Source organism: Phragmites australis, chromosome 13 (assembly GCF_958298935.1).
Source record: "Phragmites australis chromosome 13, lpPhrAust1.1, whole genome shotgun sequence".
NCBI classification, from domain to species: domain Eukaryota; kingdom Viridiplantae; phylum Streptophyta; class Magnoliopsida; order Poales; family Poaceae; genus Phragmites; species Phragmites australis.
In genome coordinates, this window is record NC_084933.1 from 28,573,984 (window position 1) to 28,590,035 (window position 16,052).

Sequence of the window (16,052 nt, forward strand, 5' to 3'; positions counted from 1 at the left end):
ATGACCATGTCGAAAACGTGAGCTTCGTCGTGATTCAAGGAAGTAGCATATGAGTAGAATATGCAGCGTATTTTCCCTTGGAGCATTCGAAATGGTCACCCTGAGAAGTGCGAACAGGTCCTCCTCGATCGGGAGGTAGGTAGGAGCGGAGTGAACGCACATACAATGATAGAGCATTACAGCCTAAGTACCGTACCACTTATTGATAAAGAACAAGTAAACGCCAACCCATCTAATCACATCACAGCACGAGTATTGTATAACATTCAAATGCGATAACTTGTCAACTCCCTTCTGATCAATCGATTCAACTAATTAACTCCGTCGTGCAGATCTCGTGAACTGCAACCACAAAAGACCCAATCAAACAACTGGCATTAGCATACTCTCGCCTTCCTGTTGGTGGCGATGCAAATGGGGCATGTGATACGGGCGACTTCCTAGCTCGTCGTCAACCGTACCAATCGTCATACATTGCGCGATGCAGCCACCGGCCGGCTGCCGCGAAGCTCCATATATTCGCGTGCCAGATGCACCGTACCATTTGCCTGTGCAACACATCTCGATCTCCAACTCTTCTGCAGCCTCTTCCAGCCATAGCTTGTGCGAGAATGTCAGCGCTGGCGAAGGCTCTGGTCGCCCTCACGGCGTTGGCCGCCATCGCCGAGCTCGCTGCCGCCAAGAACTTCACGATCGAGTGGGGGCTTGGCGTGGATTTTGGCGACTGGTCGACCAAGAACCCGGTCAGCGTCGGCGACACCGTCGGTACGTGAGCTCCCGAATCCTCCCTGCTGTATGTCACCCCGTGTCCCTGTATTTGGCTACATCTCGATCTGATATGTGCGTACGTGTCCATGGCGTGCACGGTGCAGAGTTCACTTACGGGTCAACGCACACCGTCGACGAGCTGTCGGAGGCGAACTACAATGTGTGCAGCTTCTCCAGCCCGGTGTCATCGAACAGCAGCGGCAGAACCGCCTTCAAGTTCGACACGGCCGGCACGAGGTACTTCGCGTGCAAGACGGGGACGCACTGCAATCAGGGCCAGAAGGTGGCCATAACGGTCGCGGACTCCGCCGCCGCGCCGCCGCAGGGCGAGAAGAGTCCGGCCTTGCCGCCGCCGCCGCCGCCGCCGCCGCCGACGCCGACGCCGACGCCGACGCCGAAGGGGAACTCGGCGGTGCCGACGGCCAGCGCGGCCGATCTTGCGGTGAAGCTGGTGCTAGGCCTTGGCGTCGGAGGAGCCTTGCTTGCTGCCTTCTGATCGAGCTCCCGCGTGAACATTTCACATTTGATTTTGGTTGGTCCATGGTTGTACTTGCACCGTTGTTTTGTGTACCCAGATAGCTCTTTTTCAATACATTGTATCTCCATGTGTCGCTGAGTTGAAATTTGAATATTCTTCATTCCGGTATCGTCGTTGTGTCGCAATTCTTGAATTCGAAACCTCATCGGGAAGGAAACATCCACTCCAACTGAATGTAGAATTCTTGCAAAATCCATGCTTTCAGAACAGGGCTCGGTAAATATACCATGCTTTCATAAGTCCAAAACCACAAAACAACGTCATATACCCTGTAGCATTCTACAACTTCTTTTTTACATAATGGAAATAATGTTCCGGCCTCTGCATGGTTCAATGCACGTAGCCTAGTCCTTATTACAATTTTTAGCATCCAGTTGAGTTCAGAGGGGAAAATAAATCGTTACATAAATGATGTCAAACATGGGAAAGTGTATTATTAATTCAAAAGGCACCAGCGGTATGAAGGCCTGTACGAAGCTGTAATCACACATCAAAGAGATATCTGAGTTCTTTGCTGAGCTTGTCAGTTGCGTGGTCACGGAATATGTCCCTGCCGATCCATCTGTTATAGGTGTGGATACACGGGTTATCTTATCCATTCATTTCATCTGATATTCATACACTCATTAATTCTTTTACTTATCTCATAATTTTTTTCACATACCATATAACACGAATATCAACACAAATAAATAATCCTGGTAACCTATATGTCGGAGAGTACTAGTGGAATTTTCACTTTCCTTTCATCATCCTTCTCTTGTTCGGACAAACTGACAAAACAAACACACACGTTTTGAAAAAGAAAATTCGCAATGATGGGGAGAAAGAGAAGACAAACACAAGCACAGTAAGATGATCCGCAAAGAGAAATTATCAGGGAAGTATAATCCAATTCGTATTGCATGTGCAATTATAATTAACTAAACTAACTCTCTAATGAACAGTCAGGAGTAAAAAGCCATTTAATTCTAAAAAAATGAACAGTCAGGAAAGAAATGAAAGTAGGACAGTGATTTGCATATCTACAAATTTAATAAATAAAAAAAGATGTTGTTCAACATAGATACATGAAATGATTTAGCAATTTGTGAAATCTAATTTTAGAAGAAAACTACTCAACAATTTGTGAAACCTCATTAATTTTTTTAGCAAAAACGTGCTCAATATTTTATGTACAATTTGTTAAAATACCTTCATTATTCACTCTTTTTTAAAAAAAAAATTGACTCAACATTTTGCAAAACATAATTCAACATTTAAAAAAAAGATTGGATCCATCAACATTGAAACATGAAATGTGAAATTTTTTAAATCAACATGGCTTGTAAAAAATGTTGAATCCTTATTTTTTCGATGACATAAAAAATGTTGCATCCACATTTTTAAGATGACTTGAAAAATATTGGATCCACGTAATGTAAAAAGTTAAATCAACATGTCTTGTAAAAATGTTGAATCCTCATATTTTTTAGATGACATAAAAATATTGGATCCACATTTTAAGATGACTTGAAAAATATTGGATACATGTAATGTGAACAAAGTTAAATCAACATGGCATGTGAAAAATATTGAATCAACATGGCTCGGGAAAAATATTGAACCAACAAGGCTTGTAAAAAATGTTGAATCAACATGGCATGTAAATACTGTAGAATCCAAAATTTTCTAGCTGACATAAAAATGTTGGATCCACATTTTTCCTTAAAAAAATGTCGAATCAAGTCCTTGTATTGTACCAACATAATGTGCAAAATATTGGATCAACATGGCTTGTGAAAAATATTGAATCAATATGGCTTGTAAAATATGCTGACTACCGATTTTCTAAAAGATATTGATCAAATAAATAATGCATGGAAAAGAAGGAAACAACTGACCAAAACTGGAAAAGCAACAAAGAAAGGCAGGCTGAAACTAGTCCATCATAGCACCTTAGATGGCCTGTAGAAAGAAACCAAACCAAGGAAAAAAGAAAAAGAAATGAATTAGTACTTGATTAACAAATTTGTTAATTCAAACACAACGTTTTCTGAGGGAAAGGAGGTACCTATTTATTAATTGAAATCAGAACACCTGATTTGAAAAGCTAAATAATTAAAACTTTTAAACAACCGAATTCACATTTGTCCCACCCCATCTATCTACAACGCGTCATAAGTAGCAGATAAAAAATAAAATAAAAAGAACGGGAAAGAGAACTAGGCTAGGCCACTGTTGACGCTAGTTGACCAAACGCAATTAGCAATCTATTCTTGTGTAGAACCAGATAAAGATTTCTCATTTCTGTGTTAGGTATGCCACGATGAAAGGAACAAATTCTACGGGTATCTATGTCGTATATACACACACAATTTCCTCATGCAGATGGAGGAGTTCTCTTACGAGCTCCCCTGGGCATAATTACAAAAGCCAGCTGAGCCCTGCATTGGCCAACATACAGAGCAATGCAAAAATGAGGCTTAGGCGGAGGCATCGACAATGGTGAGGTGCATAAACATGCACGACCTCAGCTCCAAAATACAACCTACTTGCATAACCAATGGTGCCAAAGACTCTGATCAGCTGTAACTAGCCTATGTGTAAGGATTGTCAGGGGAAAAAATCATCAGACCTACAAAGAATTACAAGGTGCCATCACACCATGAAGAGATATCTGAGGTCTTCTACGGTGAGCCGAGTAGCATTGCCGCTGGACTTGTCCTCGCCGAACACAGATTGGACCATCTTTCTCTTATTCTCCTGGCCAGAGAAATATACACATTGTGTTAGCAAAAGTGAGAAAAAAAAAGACAGAAGACAAACACAAGCATGGTAAGACGGTCCATAATGAATTGATCAGCAGTGTCTGCTCCATAATATGTAGAGTACCTCAAATAGAACTTCCAACAAACAGTATTTCGAAAAAAAGATATGTGTTTCAAATTGCATATGTGCGCAGTCTGCAGCTGCTTTGTGCCAATCATCAGCCTCACATTGATCATTATTTCATTATGGATCATCAGATATAAGATGTGGCACGGAATTCGGCTTCAAATTGGCTGACCACCTCCCAACACACAAGATTAAAAAAATAACTGAAAGTGGGAGACACATCAGGTGTCTTAAAAATTAGTACTTTTTATGATTCTAAACTGAATCTGACCATTTTGCTGTTGAGCTGTCAATGCCATCCAAACATTCCCTAAACTCATACGACTAATAAAATGTGTGTCCTCTAAGTGGAAAAAAAGATCATGATCTCAAAATGAAAATACATCAACAAAAGCATTACCTGCAGAGCTAAAATTCGATCTTCCACCGTGTCTTTAATTGTTAAACGGGAAACATTAACAGGGCGGGTCTGACCAATTCTATGTGCTCTATCAACTGCTTGGTCCTCTGCATAAGGATTCCACCAAGGATCAAGCATAATCACATGGCAAGCAGCTATCATGTTTAGACCAAGATTGCCAGCCTTCAGTGACATAATCATTACTCTCACCTGGAGAATGAAAATGATGAATGAACTCTATATTTACGTGGCGAATGTTTACACATAATGCTGAATAAGAAGAAAAAAAAGATAGAATGCAAGAAAACGGACCTCTGGGTCAGTCTTGAACTCTGTCACTGCGCTTTCTCTTATGTTCAGAGACATCGACCCATCTAGTCTCCTGAATTCAATATGATTGCTTTTCAGTGAAAGCTCCAGCAAATCCAACATGCCAGTCCACTGGGTGAAGACTATTGCTTTAACAGGAGCTGTCTCGCCTGGCACTGATTCTGTAGTGTCACCCCCTGTAAGGGTGCACGTGTTGATGATTGAGTTAAGTATGTCCACGGCTGCCCGGATCTTTGAGGAGATGTAACTACTTTCACAGATTGAGGACAGTTTGTCCGCAGCTGTAGAACAACTAGTTGTTGCATCAGACTCCAATTTAGACAAGATACAAAGGTTTAATGCTGCAGGTGAAAAAACAGATTGAGCACTTATTTCCTTTCTGCAAAGTGGAGAGGGGCAGACATTCTCATCGCTTATTAAGCTTCCATATACACACTGATAGCAAAAAACATGACCACATGTTGCTACAACAGCATCCTCAGGTGGGTCCTGCAAAATGGGGAGAAAATGAAATATTTTACTCCTCAAAACAGTTGTGGACTAAATAACATTTAGCTAAAATAAAACCCAGTGATCATTTGCTTAGTTCATAAAATTTTGAAAAGCCCTTGTTTAAGTTCACTTTTTTCTCTTCTTCATAAAATGAAATATTCGATGAGCAAACGAAAAAAAAGTTTAGGTATCAAACGGAAAACTATTTCAAGGTAACAAACTTTGCATGTACAGATTTTGAGTGACCTGATTGCTTACACTGCATATGGAACAAATTGCAGAATCTCTTTCCAGCTTTTCAAGCAAATTTGTCACTGTTTCCTTAGGAAGTTGCTTTGCCCTTTCTACAGAGCCATTGTCAATCAAATCTGATTTTTGCCCCTTCAAAAGAAGAGGATGGTCACAAGCCTGCCGAAGCCGCAACAGCAACACAAGGATGTTTGCATAATTTTCCTTTATCGTCCCAGCAGCATCATATGCCTGTATTGTGAACACAACATATGAGCATCAGACATTTCACGCTGAGATTTCTGAACAACTAAACCTATTTTGAAAGAGAAAAATGCAAACTGAATATGGAATAATTCATTAAAGGCTTGAATCTATTTTTATTTGATAATGGAAAGGTAAACCTAATGTTCATTAAGGTAATGCAAATATTTGGCTCATGCTCATCAAAAGTGAAGAGCTCTAAAGTATATTGCCCCACTATATCAACATGTATTTAATATTTGTCACGTAGGACGACCGGAGGACAGGGAAATCTATTGTACAGGAAGGAATGACTGAAACGAGAGAGCATTAAAACCATTAATTTTCTATGTTCAAAATTTCAGATAAGAAACGAGCATCCAGCAAGGATACTACATCTGAGATTAGACAGTATAATGCAACATGACTGCAAAAAGATTGCATAAGAAAAAGTTGATGTAAACTTGAAGGTACCTTGAACTTTTGCCGAGAGCCTTCTTCAAGTGTCAAGTAGAAAGCTCGCTCATCTTGGGTGAAATCTATTTTACTCAGCTGAATTGTCTTTGGTGGTAGTTTAATGATTGGTTCTCCATCAATAAGTGTTTCTGAATGGAAAACAGTTCAAGATAGATCAATGAAAAAATATCACAAACAATGAAGAACGAAGTAACAGTCAGATACTGAAACATCTAAAAGGTTAAGATACACGAAACACTAAGGATCTTTTTTGCAGAAAAACAAAGTACAGAACACAAAGGAAATCGAAAGGTGCCGAACAAAGTTTTCATGGTTGTGAGTAGTTCCAGGTTAAGTGGGGAATTACTAAGTTTTGTCGGCCAAAGCATTAAAGCGTGCACCGGTGCAGGTTTTATGGTGTAGCTCATAGGTCCAAATTGCATACAGATATATGTAGTCAACGTATTTTATTCACCTTTTGTGCGCCGCAGTAGAACTATCCTCAAGATAGCTTGAAGCTTCTTATAGCCTCGAACTGGATCTTTAGAAATTGGGTTCTTTATCATATCGGAAAACGAACTAAATTCAGAATATGGTTCGTATTTCAAGAAACAGAAATAGCTGTATAGATCATCAATTTTATTTTGTATGGGTGTTCCTGATAAGCACCATCTCCTTTCCGCGCTCAGTCCACAACAAGCTCTAGCCACTTGAGTCCGGTAATTTTTTATTGTCTGAGCTTCATCTAGTACAACTCTGAACCATCGTACCCTGGCAAGTGGCCCTCCATTTGGTTTATTTTCCTTTGCCTTGCTCTGCTCTAGTGGGGGTTGTTTTCTTTTGCTGCCGACGCAAAATTCCGGACATATTCCATACATTTCATTGTTCTTTTGCTCATCATCAGAGTTTTCTTTAGGCACTTCATGGGCCACAGTTGTGTATGTGGTGACAACAACATCATATGTTGCCAACTCAGTTGGATCTCTAGTCCTTGAACCTCCATGATAAACCAAAACAGACAATTTAGCACTTTCCATAACCTTCACAGACAACTCATTAGCCCACTGCTTAAGAACACTAGCGGGGCACACCACCAATGTTCCTGCAGCTGCTCTAGTATTGGACTTCAAGGTTGATGCAGTGGATCTCACTCTGGTCTTCTTCTTGGGTTCAACTTCAATGGTCTCGACTATACTATCCGCAGCAGCCCTTGACCGACTAGCACAGGACTTAAGACCGGTGGCAACATGCAATGGTGTAGAATTATCTAGCTTATTCTGGGGTTCGTCCTTCAGTTCTTTCTTGTCCATGACAACCACTACGTCATCATCGTCATCAACGCTTAGTACAGATTTCGTACGGTAAAAATCAGCCATGAACCTAGACTGCTGAACCCTCTCCTTCTGTATAAGTGCAATCGTTGATATTGTCTTCCCAAGACCCTGTGTAACAGAAATTTAAGTGCTTAGTATAAAGGAATCTGGTAGGAAGAACTAAAAGCTACTTCAATAAGGTAGAAAAAACATATAACCTGATCATCTGCCAAAATTCCACCTGGACAATGCGAACTATTCTCCTTGGAAATCATCCAAGCTAATGCTATTTTCTTTCAAACATAAAAGAACATATAAGTGAAGAGGGCTTTCAGAATAAGCATAATAATTGCATAACTGAGATTAAAAAAAGGTTACCTGATGCTTAAGGAGTGATACTGACATAACACCTTCAGGCAGATCTTCTTCCTTTTTTTCCTGACTGATATGCTGCATATAGTTTGGGAGAAATTAGTATGGTTCGTACCGAGTATGATAAGATAGAAATACCATTCAATTAGGTATCTATGTCATCAGAGCGCCATGTCTGTATCAATCAACCAAAGATCCATACCTGCAGGGCTTCTTCATATACAACTTTCTCATTAAAACCAAAAAGCCTTTTTTCAACGTCATTAGCAACTTCAGCATCATTAACAGAAGCCATGGATGGCATCGGCGGAGGGAAAATCCTATGTGAACGTGGACCTCCATATACATAGACATCATCTGACAGTTTCAAACAAAATTATCTTATTATCCACACTTCACACAAATACAAATCCTTATGTAGGATTACTCAAATCAGAATGTTTCATGGATAGCAGTACAAATCACCTGTTGGCATTGTAGATGAAGACATCCCATTTCCATTGGCAAGACATCTTTGAAAACCATTAGACTTCACAGTGAGCTCTTCCTTGATCCTGTTGTCACCTAAACTTGAATGATTGGGCTCAATTGATTGATGCAGAATCCTATTTTCACTGAAAATTCTAGAGCTTCCCTGAGTGAAAGATTGTGGAAACTGATGCGCATCATTTGAAGCATAGAAATGTTCAGATTTTGCAGCAGTACCATTTGTTAGTGACAATGGAAGAGTCTTCTTGTTATCGTCACTTACATGCAGTGTCCCCACATTATCAATCCACTGGCCAATAGGAATAGCATGTGCAGAATCATGTGGCATCCCCATAAAAGAACCATGGTTCACCGGAGCAAAAGGAACCTTGCTCATTTCAGTGGTTGACCTGTTCTCAGCAGGCCTATGGGAGGATGAAGCCTGAATACAACTTAACCAATCATAGTCTTCCAAGCTTATTGGTGGTTGTACGCTATTCTGGTCAGATGTTGTGATGGGAGAAACACGAAGCTGGTGAAAACTATTATCGGGATCCTCACAACCAAGATCATCTTCTCTGTCTGAATGCAAATCAATGTTGTCTTCACTATCTGAGCACAGGTCAATAATGTCTTCACTATCTGAACTTACATCAATAATGTCCATACTGCTTGCAAACATGGGCGTCGAATTTGTGTTTTGTCAGATATCTGTTATGTTTAGCTTTAACCACCAACTATAATCAAAGTAATCGAAATCAGCACGCTTGGATACCATCTCGTGAACAAATAGTGCACCAAGCACTCAAGCAGATCACATTGTGGTTAGATCTCAGTGGATCAACTAGCATGTAAACATCAAGATGGGAAACGAAATTGCAGCTACACATGTCAGGGTTGGCAATATTACAAGCTCTGAAGTCTAAATTCTAAACAAGAAAACAACACTTCCACAACAAGAAATGTATTTGCCTACACGAAAGGACGAGACAACAGTGTGCAAGAGGCAGTCAATAGTAGATACTCGACAGCAAGATGTAAATTCCAACGAAGTTAACAAAATGCATTTTTTCCCCTTTTTTCTGCTATACTGTGGTCGAGAAGTCGCCACTTCAAAAATAAAAGAATTGAAAACTCCAACGCAGTTATCCAAGGGCAACAACATAAGCGAAGTAGATTTATCACAACAGGAACAGGAAAAATATCATCGGATTGTTATTTCACTGTCACACCCGTTGCCACCGACGAGGTCGCCGGGACGTGAGCTATACACGATTCCCAGATAGGGGAGGAAACTTGGAGAAGAAGAAGAAGAATCTGAGAACGGAGGGAATTGGTTCAATCCATTTCTGTCTTAGTCTTTCACCCAGTACACGGCTGGGTTATAAACCCCACAGCCAGACACTGCCCTCCGGGCCCCACACACGCTATCTGACCACTCCCAACCCGACAACTCTTCAATTCGAACTTGCTTCGTTCCCACGTGCTCAGGTCGCCGCCACATCTTGCGCTAGTTCAAGGCCGGCCTGACACTTCCCCCCGCTTGAGACGTTGCTTGTCCCCAAGCAATGGCATGAGGAAAACGCTGCTGAACCACATAGAGGTCCTCCCAGGTAGCAAAAGCCGCCGGCAAGGTCGTCCATTTGAGCAACACTTGTGGAACAGCAGCATTTCCTTTTTTAACCAAACGACGATCCAGAATCTCTTCAGGTTCAACCTCCTTCGCATCCAATTCGGCCACCTGAGGCAGGACAGAGTAAACTGGAGAGTAATTAGGTGTAAAAGGTTTCAATTGGGAGACATGAAACACTGGATGCACCGCAGCCCCATCTGGCAAATCCAGCCGATATGCAGCCTCACCCACTTTGTGCAATACTTTGTAAGGACCGAAATACTTATAAGCCAATTTGGGAAAGGGCCTATGCACCACTGAAGACTGAGCATATGGTTGCAGCTTCAGCAAAACTTGCTCCCCCACTTGAAAAACACGGTCCGAACGATGGCGATCAGCTTGGAGCTTCATCCGATTCTGAGCTGTAGCAAGATGTTTCTTTAAAGCTTGGTGATGGGCTTCTCGTTCCTTAAGGAAATCAGCCACTGTTGGTTGTTCGGCAGAAGGTAAATCAGGCAGGGCTCCCAAATTTGGATCATGTCCATATAAAGCCTTAAATGGAGAACATCCCAATGACGAATGAAAGGAGCAATTGTACCAAAACTCAGCTAAGGGCAGCCAGGAATGCCACTGTTTAGGAGAATCATGCACAGCACATCTGAGATACATCTCCAAGCATTGATTTACCCGTTCCGTTTGACCATCCGTTTGCGGATGATAAGCTGTGCTGGTCAGCAACTTAGTATCCAACAGCCGAAACAGCTCACGCCAAAACGAACTGACAAAGACTTTATCTCGATCAGAGACTATGGTCTTAGGAACTCCATGCAACTTAACCACATGATCCAAGAAGAGTTGAGCAATTTGAGAGGCAGTGTAAGGATGTTTGACTGGTATAAAGTGAGCATATTTAGAGAATCTGTCCACCACAACCAATATGACCTCACATCCTGCAGATTTAGGCAATCCCTCCACAAAATCCATTGCAATGTCCTGCCAAGCTCCAGCAGGTATAGGAAGAGGCTGTAAAAGTCCAGCAGGGTGGATATGCTCATGTTTGGCTTGTTGACAGACCAAACAGTGCTTGATAAAACTCTCTACTTCTTGCTTCAAACCTTTCCACCAAAACAACTTCTTCACTCTATTGTAAGTTGCCTGAACTCCAGAGTGGCCTCCAATAGCACTAGCGTGCAGTGCAGCAATCAACTTAGTTTTGAGGGCAGAATTGTTGCCAATCCAAATTTGATTATGATGTCTAATAACCCCTTGAGTGAGAGAATAGCCATTTGAGTCTGGACTGGAGATAGCCAACTGTGCCAGCAAGGATTGAGCTTGTGGATCTGTAACATAGGAATTCACCACCTCTTGGATCCATACCGGAATAACTCCAGAAATAGCTTGCAATGTCAACAAGTGACCCACTCTAGATAATGCATCAGCAGCACTATTTTCACTTCCTTTTTTATAAATGATTTTGAATTGGAGTCCCATGAGTCTGGTCATAGCCTTGCGTTGAAGATCAGATTGCAGTTTTTGGTCACCCAAATAGCATAAGCTGCGGTGATCAGTTTTGATAAGAAATTCTTGTCGCTGCAAATATGATCTCCAACGGTCTACTGCCATGATGAGAGCCAAGAATTCTTTTTCATATATAGACAAGTGTGTATGTAAAGTTCCCAAAGCTTTGCTCATAAATGCTATGGGTTTTCCCTTCTGCATGAGGACTGCTCCAACTCCAGAATCACATGCATCGGTTTCAATTTCAAATTGCTCATTGAAATTGGGTAAAGCGAGTACAGGAGTACTGGTCATTGCCTTTTTTAACTGAACAAAAGCCTTATCAGCCTCCATATTCCATTGAAATTGTTTCTTTTTCAGCAAATTGGTTAAAGGTTTGGCCATAATACCATAATTCTTCACAAACTTGCGATAATATCCAGTGAGGCCTAAGAAACCCCTTAACTCAGTGACATTAGTAGGTTTTGGCCAGTTGTTCATTGCCTCAATCTTGCTAGGATCAGTGGAAACACCTTCAACCGAAATAATATGGCCTAAATAGATTAACTGTTGTTGGGCAAAAGAACATTTAGAAGGCTTGAGATAAAACTGATGTTCTCTCAACTTGTGCAACACTTGTTTGATATGATCCAAATGATCTTCAAAGGTAGGGCTGTAGATCAGAATATCATCAAGAAAAACTAGTGCAAACTTTCGGAGGAAAGAACTCAGCACATCATTCATGACACATTGAAATGTCGCTGGAGCGTTTGTGAGACCAAATGGCATAACACGAAACTGATAATGTCCATGATGTGTTTTAAACGCCGTTTTGAATTCATCGGCAGGTTGCATTCTCACTTGGTGATATCCAGCCGTCATGTCCAAGTTTGTAAACCATTGTGCTCCACTCAACTCATCCAAGATTTCATCAATAAGGGGCATAGGGAATCTGTTCTTGACAGTCAGAGAGTTTAATTTTCTGTAATCCACACAAAAACGCCAAGAACCGTCTTTTTTCTGCACGAGCAACACAGGAGAGGCAAAAGGGCTGGTGCTTGGAATGATGAGGCCAGATTCCAATAAGTGTTTAACCTGCCTCTCTATCTCAGTTTTATGAAATGGAGAATATCGGTATGGTTTGGAATTTACAGGGACAGCACCAGGAATCAACGGAATAGAGTGATCATAACATCTAACAGGTGGTAAGGTGGTAGGTGCGCCAAAAACATCTCGAAAATCCGACAATACAGACTGCACTTGGTCTGAAATTGGAGTGTCAGTAGGTTGGTCTAAAAATTGCAGAACAGCTAAAGCCCATACCTCATTGCCATGACACCATTTAAGCACTTGTTCAGCAGGCATTTCAGTGACACACGCATCAGGTGTCCCTATGCCTTGCAATTGAATTTGTGTACCTTTGTGGCAGAACCGGATAATCTGCTGCTCCCAGTGGCATATCATTGGGCTGTGAAGTTTAAGCCAATCAAAACCCAATATGGCATCATAAGCTCCCAGGTCAAGGATTCTCATGTCATGTTCAAAGGTATGTCCCTGAGCCCACCATGCCAATTGAGGTACCATGTGGTCACACACCAATATCGCTCCATTAGCTACTTTGACTGACACTGGCTGGACAGATATGGTCGAGAGACCTAGCTTATGCACTAATGCAGAATTCACAAAACTATGTGAACTACCACTATCCACCAGCATTAGCATGACTTGATTCTTGACCATTGCTCTTATACGCATTTGATCCTTCGCCATGGTGCCAGATATAGCATTGAGGGACAAATGATAGGAATCAGGGGACTGAGTATCCTCCAATTCCAATTGTTGAAGCACTGTATCAGATAATGGCATTGTCAGATCTTCCAAAACCAAAGCATGAAGTTGGGCTTGAGGCTTCTTAGTGCAAGTTTGGGCATGAGCAGCATCAAACTTGTCACCACAATAATAGCACAATCCATTTGCTCTTCTATAATCCCTCAATTGCCTTTCCTTCCATAGACCAGTCCCCATTGTAACTCCTTTGGACTCATCCTTGCCTTGAGGAAAGGAACCCTTAGCACCAGCACTGTGAGAAGAAAACTTGAATTTCCCTCGTGTCCATACCTGCTGCTGCACTCTAGCCAACAATGAGGCTCTGTCTACAGTGGTCGGGATCTGAGATTGCACAGCTCCTCTTAACTCAGATTTGAGCCCTTTTACAAACTGAGTCACAAAGAAGAGTTCATCATATCCAGAATTGTGCATAGAAACTTGATACCTCATATCATCAAAAGCTACAATATACTCCTCCACTGTTCCAGATTGTTTCAATTCCAACAAATCCCCAAGTGCTGTGCGATAATCCTGAGCACCAAATTTGTTCTCAACTGCTGCAATAAAACTCTCCCAAGTACCCAGGCCATACTGCAGTTTATAGAGTTGCAGCCATTTAGCCGCATTGCCCTCCATATGCAGAGAAGCAGCTGTTGCCCAGAAATCAGTGCTAATGTGATACAAATGAAAATAATCCAAGCATTTATCCTTCCAAATGCGGGGATGAGCACCATCAAATTTAGGGAATGATAACTTGGGCAATGAATTACGCGGAATATGCAGAGCATCATCTCCCATCCGAGATGGACCACCAGGTGAACAATGGATAGGAGGCGCACATGAAGAGGCTGGAGAAGGAAACTGGGGAACCTGTGATCCTGGTCGCGGCAGCAACGGATCGCCCTTGGTGTTGCCGAGACGAGGATGATTGGGGCCGTGGTGATCAGCAGGTTCCGCCAACTGGGTCAGCGTCATTTTCACCACCGCCTGCGATGTCGCCTCGACCTGATGTGCCAGAGCCAGATGGTCACGAGCAGATTGATCGACCGCTTTGGATGTGATCTCCAATTGAGCACGCATGTGCTGTTGCGCATCCTCCATCGTGCCCACCTTGGCGAACAACAGCTCCAAGCTCTCCAGAATACGATCCCATCGCTCATCCGTCCGCTTCTCCGCCGCCTCCATAGCTTCCAACACGAACGCTGTTTGAGGAGAAGGCTTTGGTGGCGCCGTGATCGTCAGGTGGTCAGAGAGGATCGGTTCGGACAACTCCTCCCCAATTCGTCCCCTCTGCCGAGTCTACCGCCGCCGTGATTGGGATTCAATCGAGGGATTTTACGCTCGAACAAATCAAGCAACCCAAATCGAAATCCAACCAACCTTCGTCACCACCGCGGACTCCGAATCGAGTAGGCTCCAGGAATTTTACGCTCGAACACCTGCCGAGCAACCCTGGCCGAAGCACGATTCCACCGCTGATTTGCCGAGGATCGCGTGAATCTGATACCACTTGTCACACCCGTTGCCACCGACGAGGTCGCCGGGACGTGAGCTATACACGATTCCCAGATAGGGGAGGAAACTTGGAGAAGAAGAAGAAGAATCTGAGAACGGAGGGAATTGGTTCAATCCATTTCTGTCTTAGTCTTTCACCCAGTACACGGCTGGGTTATAAACCCCACAGCCAGACACTGCCCTCCGGGCCCCACACACGCTATCTGACCACTCCCAACCCGACAACTCTTCAATTCGAACTTGCTTCGTTCCCACGTGCTCAGGTCGCCGCCACATCTTGCGCTAGTTCAAGGCCGGCCTGACATTCACATCGCAAGAATCGATACAAACTAGCGAATCGCGGCGCTACTGACTAACGTACAGAAACCAATAATATAATTCGCAACCCCAATCTCCACGATCGATTAAACCTGCCCCAACTGCCAATCAAACCAATCCCAAAGCCCTAATCTGCTCAAAACCACCGCTTTTCCGTCACAAACCGAACCAATACCGTCCGATTTTGCCGCCAATCGCAACACTCGCGTCCAACGAAAACATCTAATAATAAAGTTACATTTCAAACCAAGAACTGGCCAAAGAAAGCACAACAGGGAGCGAAATCGGCACCGGTTTACCTCGTCCGTGCCCGCGAATCGGCGGCTGGAGACCAACGGGAGACGGCACGCCGGCGCGGTGGCGGAAGCGAGGAACACGACGCGGCGAAATTATTCGGCGAGGTGGTTGCGTTGCTGAGTTTTGTCTGGCTGCGCCTGGGCCCCGGGCGTTCGGGCCCACTTGTCGGCGAGAGATCGCGAGCGGGAAACGGAACGTTTTGATTGGTCCAGATGTTTTTTTTTGGTGAGAAATGGTAGGTCGAAGATTTGGAAGCGAGGGAAGGGTGCCTTATGATAGAAGGAAGGCAGGAAGGGGCATTATTAATTTATATAAGACGCCATCAAAGACCGTTTAGGACTTTCACGGAACTTTCTTGGAAATTCGCAAGATCAAGTCTAGAAAATTCTGTTTCCGCGTCAAGCTGAACATAAACTGGAGGAAACTAGTAAAGTAACGATACACTCTAACCATAATCATTGGTCTATCCGTTCCACGAAATGACGAGGACACGACAGAGTA

At 42.9% G+C, this 16,052-nt stretch overlaps 2 protein-coding genes across 8 annotated transcripts; one reads left to right on the plus strand and one right to left on the minus strand.

The window, feature by feature from the left end:
* Positions 1 to 528: 528 nt before the first annotated feature.
* LOC133888077 (uclacyanin-2-like) lies at positions 529 to 1,414 on the plus strand. Its single transcript, XM_062328187.1, has 2 exons — positions 529 to 765; positions 873 to 1,414. The coding sequence occupies exons 1-2, from the start codon at positions 531 to 533 to the stop codon at positions 1,262 to 1,264; spliced, it is 627 nt and encodes a 208-aa protein (XP_062184171.1). The 5' UTR covers positions 529 to 530; the 3' UTR covers positions 1,265 to 1,414.
* LOC133888075 (helicase-like transcription factor CHR28) lies at positions 1,415 to 15,994 on the minus strand. Of its 7 annotated transcripts, XR_009903707.1 has the most exons (14): positions 15,554 to 15,992; positions 8,483 to 9,222; positions 8,220 to 8,374; positions 8,024 to 8,095; positions 7,864 to 7,938; positions 6,808 to 7,774; positions 6,351 to 6,481; positions 5,652 to 5,885; positions 4,896 to 5,402; positions 4,584 to 4,793; positions 3,924 to 4,051; positions 3,190 to 3,253; positions 1,971 to 2,079; positions 1,415 to 1,868 (listed from the first exon to the last, which is right to left on the minus strand). XR_009903707.1 is itself a non-coding variant. In XM_062328184.1 (12 exons), exons 2-11 carry the CDS (start codon positions 9,165 to 9,167, stop codon positions 3,947 to 3,949), a joined length of 3,141 nt encoding a protein of 1,046 aa, XP_062184168.1. In that variant the 5' UTR covers positions 9,168 to 9,222; positions 15,554 to 15,992; the 3' UTR covers positions 2,875 to 3,253; positions 3,924 to 3,946. The 7 variants fall into 7 exon arrangements, 4 of the variants coding, with proteins under 4 accessions (XP_062184168.1, XP_062184170.1, XP_062184167.1 ...); XR_009903706.1 differs by lacking the exon at positions 1,971 to 2,079; XR_009903705.1 differs by having other exon boundaries at positions 1,415 to 2,079.
* Positions 15,995 to 16,052: the final 58 nt, after the last annotated feature.

What these genes read in the sequence shown, in the direction of transcription:
- LOC133888077 (XM_062328187.1), top strand. Translation starts at nt 531, where the DNA reads ATGCACCGTACCATTTGCCTGTGCAACACATCTCGATCTCCAACTCTT. An exon ending in CAGCGTCGGCGACACCGTCG is followed by an intron (nt 766 to 872) that starts GTACGTGAGCTC and finishes TGCACGGTGCAG; the next exon opens with AGTTCACTTACGGGTCAACG.
- LOC133888075 (XM_062328184.1), bottom strand. Translation starts at nt 9,167, where the DNA reads ATGTTTGCAAGCAGTATGGACATTATTGATGTAAGTTCAGATAGTGAA. An exon ending in GCTCTCGGCAAAAGTTCAAG is followed by an intron (nt 5,886 to 6,350) that starts GTACCTTCAAGT and finishes TTCACAATACAG; the next exon opens with GCATATGATGCTGCTGGGAC. An exon ending in ATCGAATTTTAGCTCTGCAG is followed by an intron (nt 4,052 to 4,583) that starts GTAATGCTTTTG and finishes TTCTCTGGCCAG; the next exon opens with GAGAATAAGAGAAAGATGGT.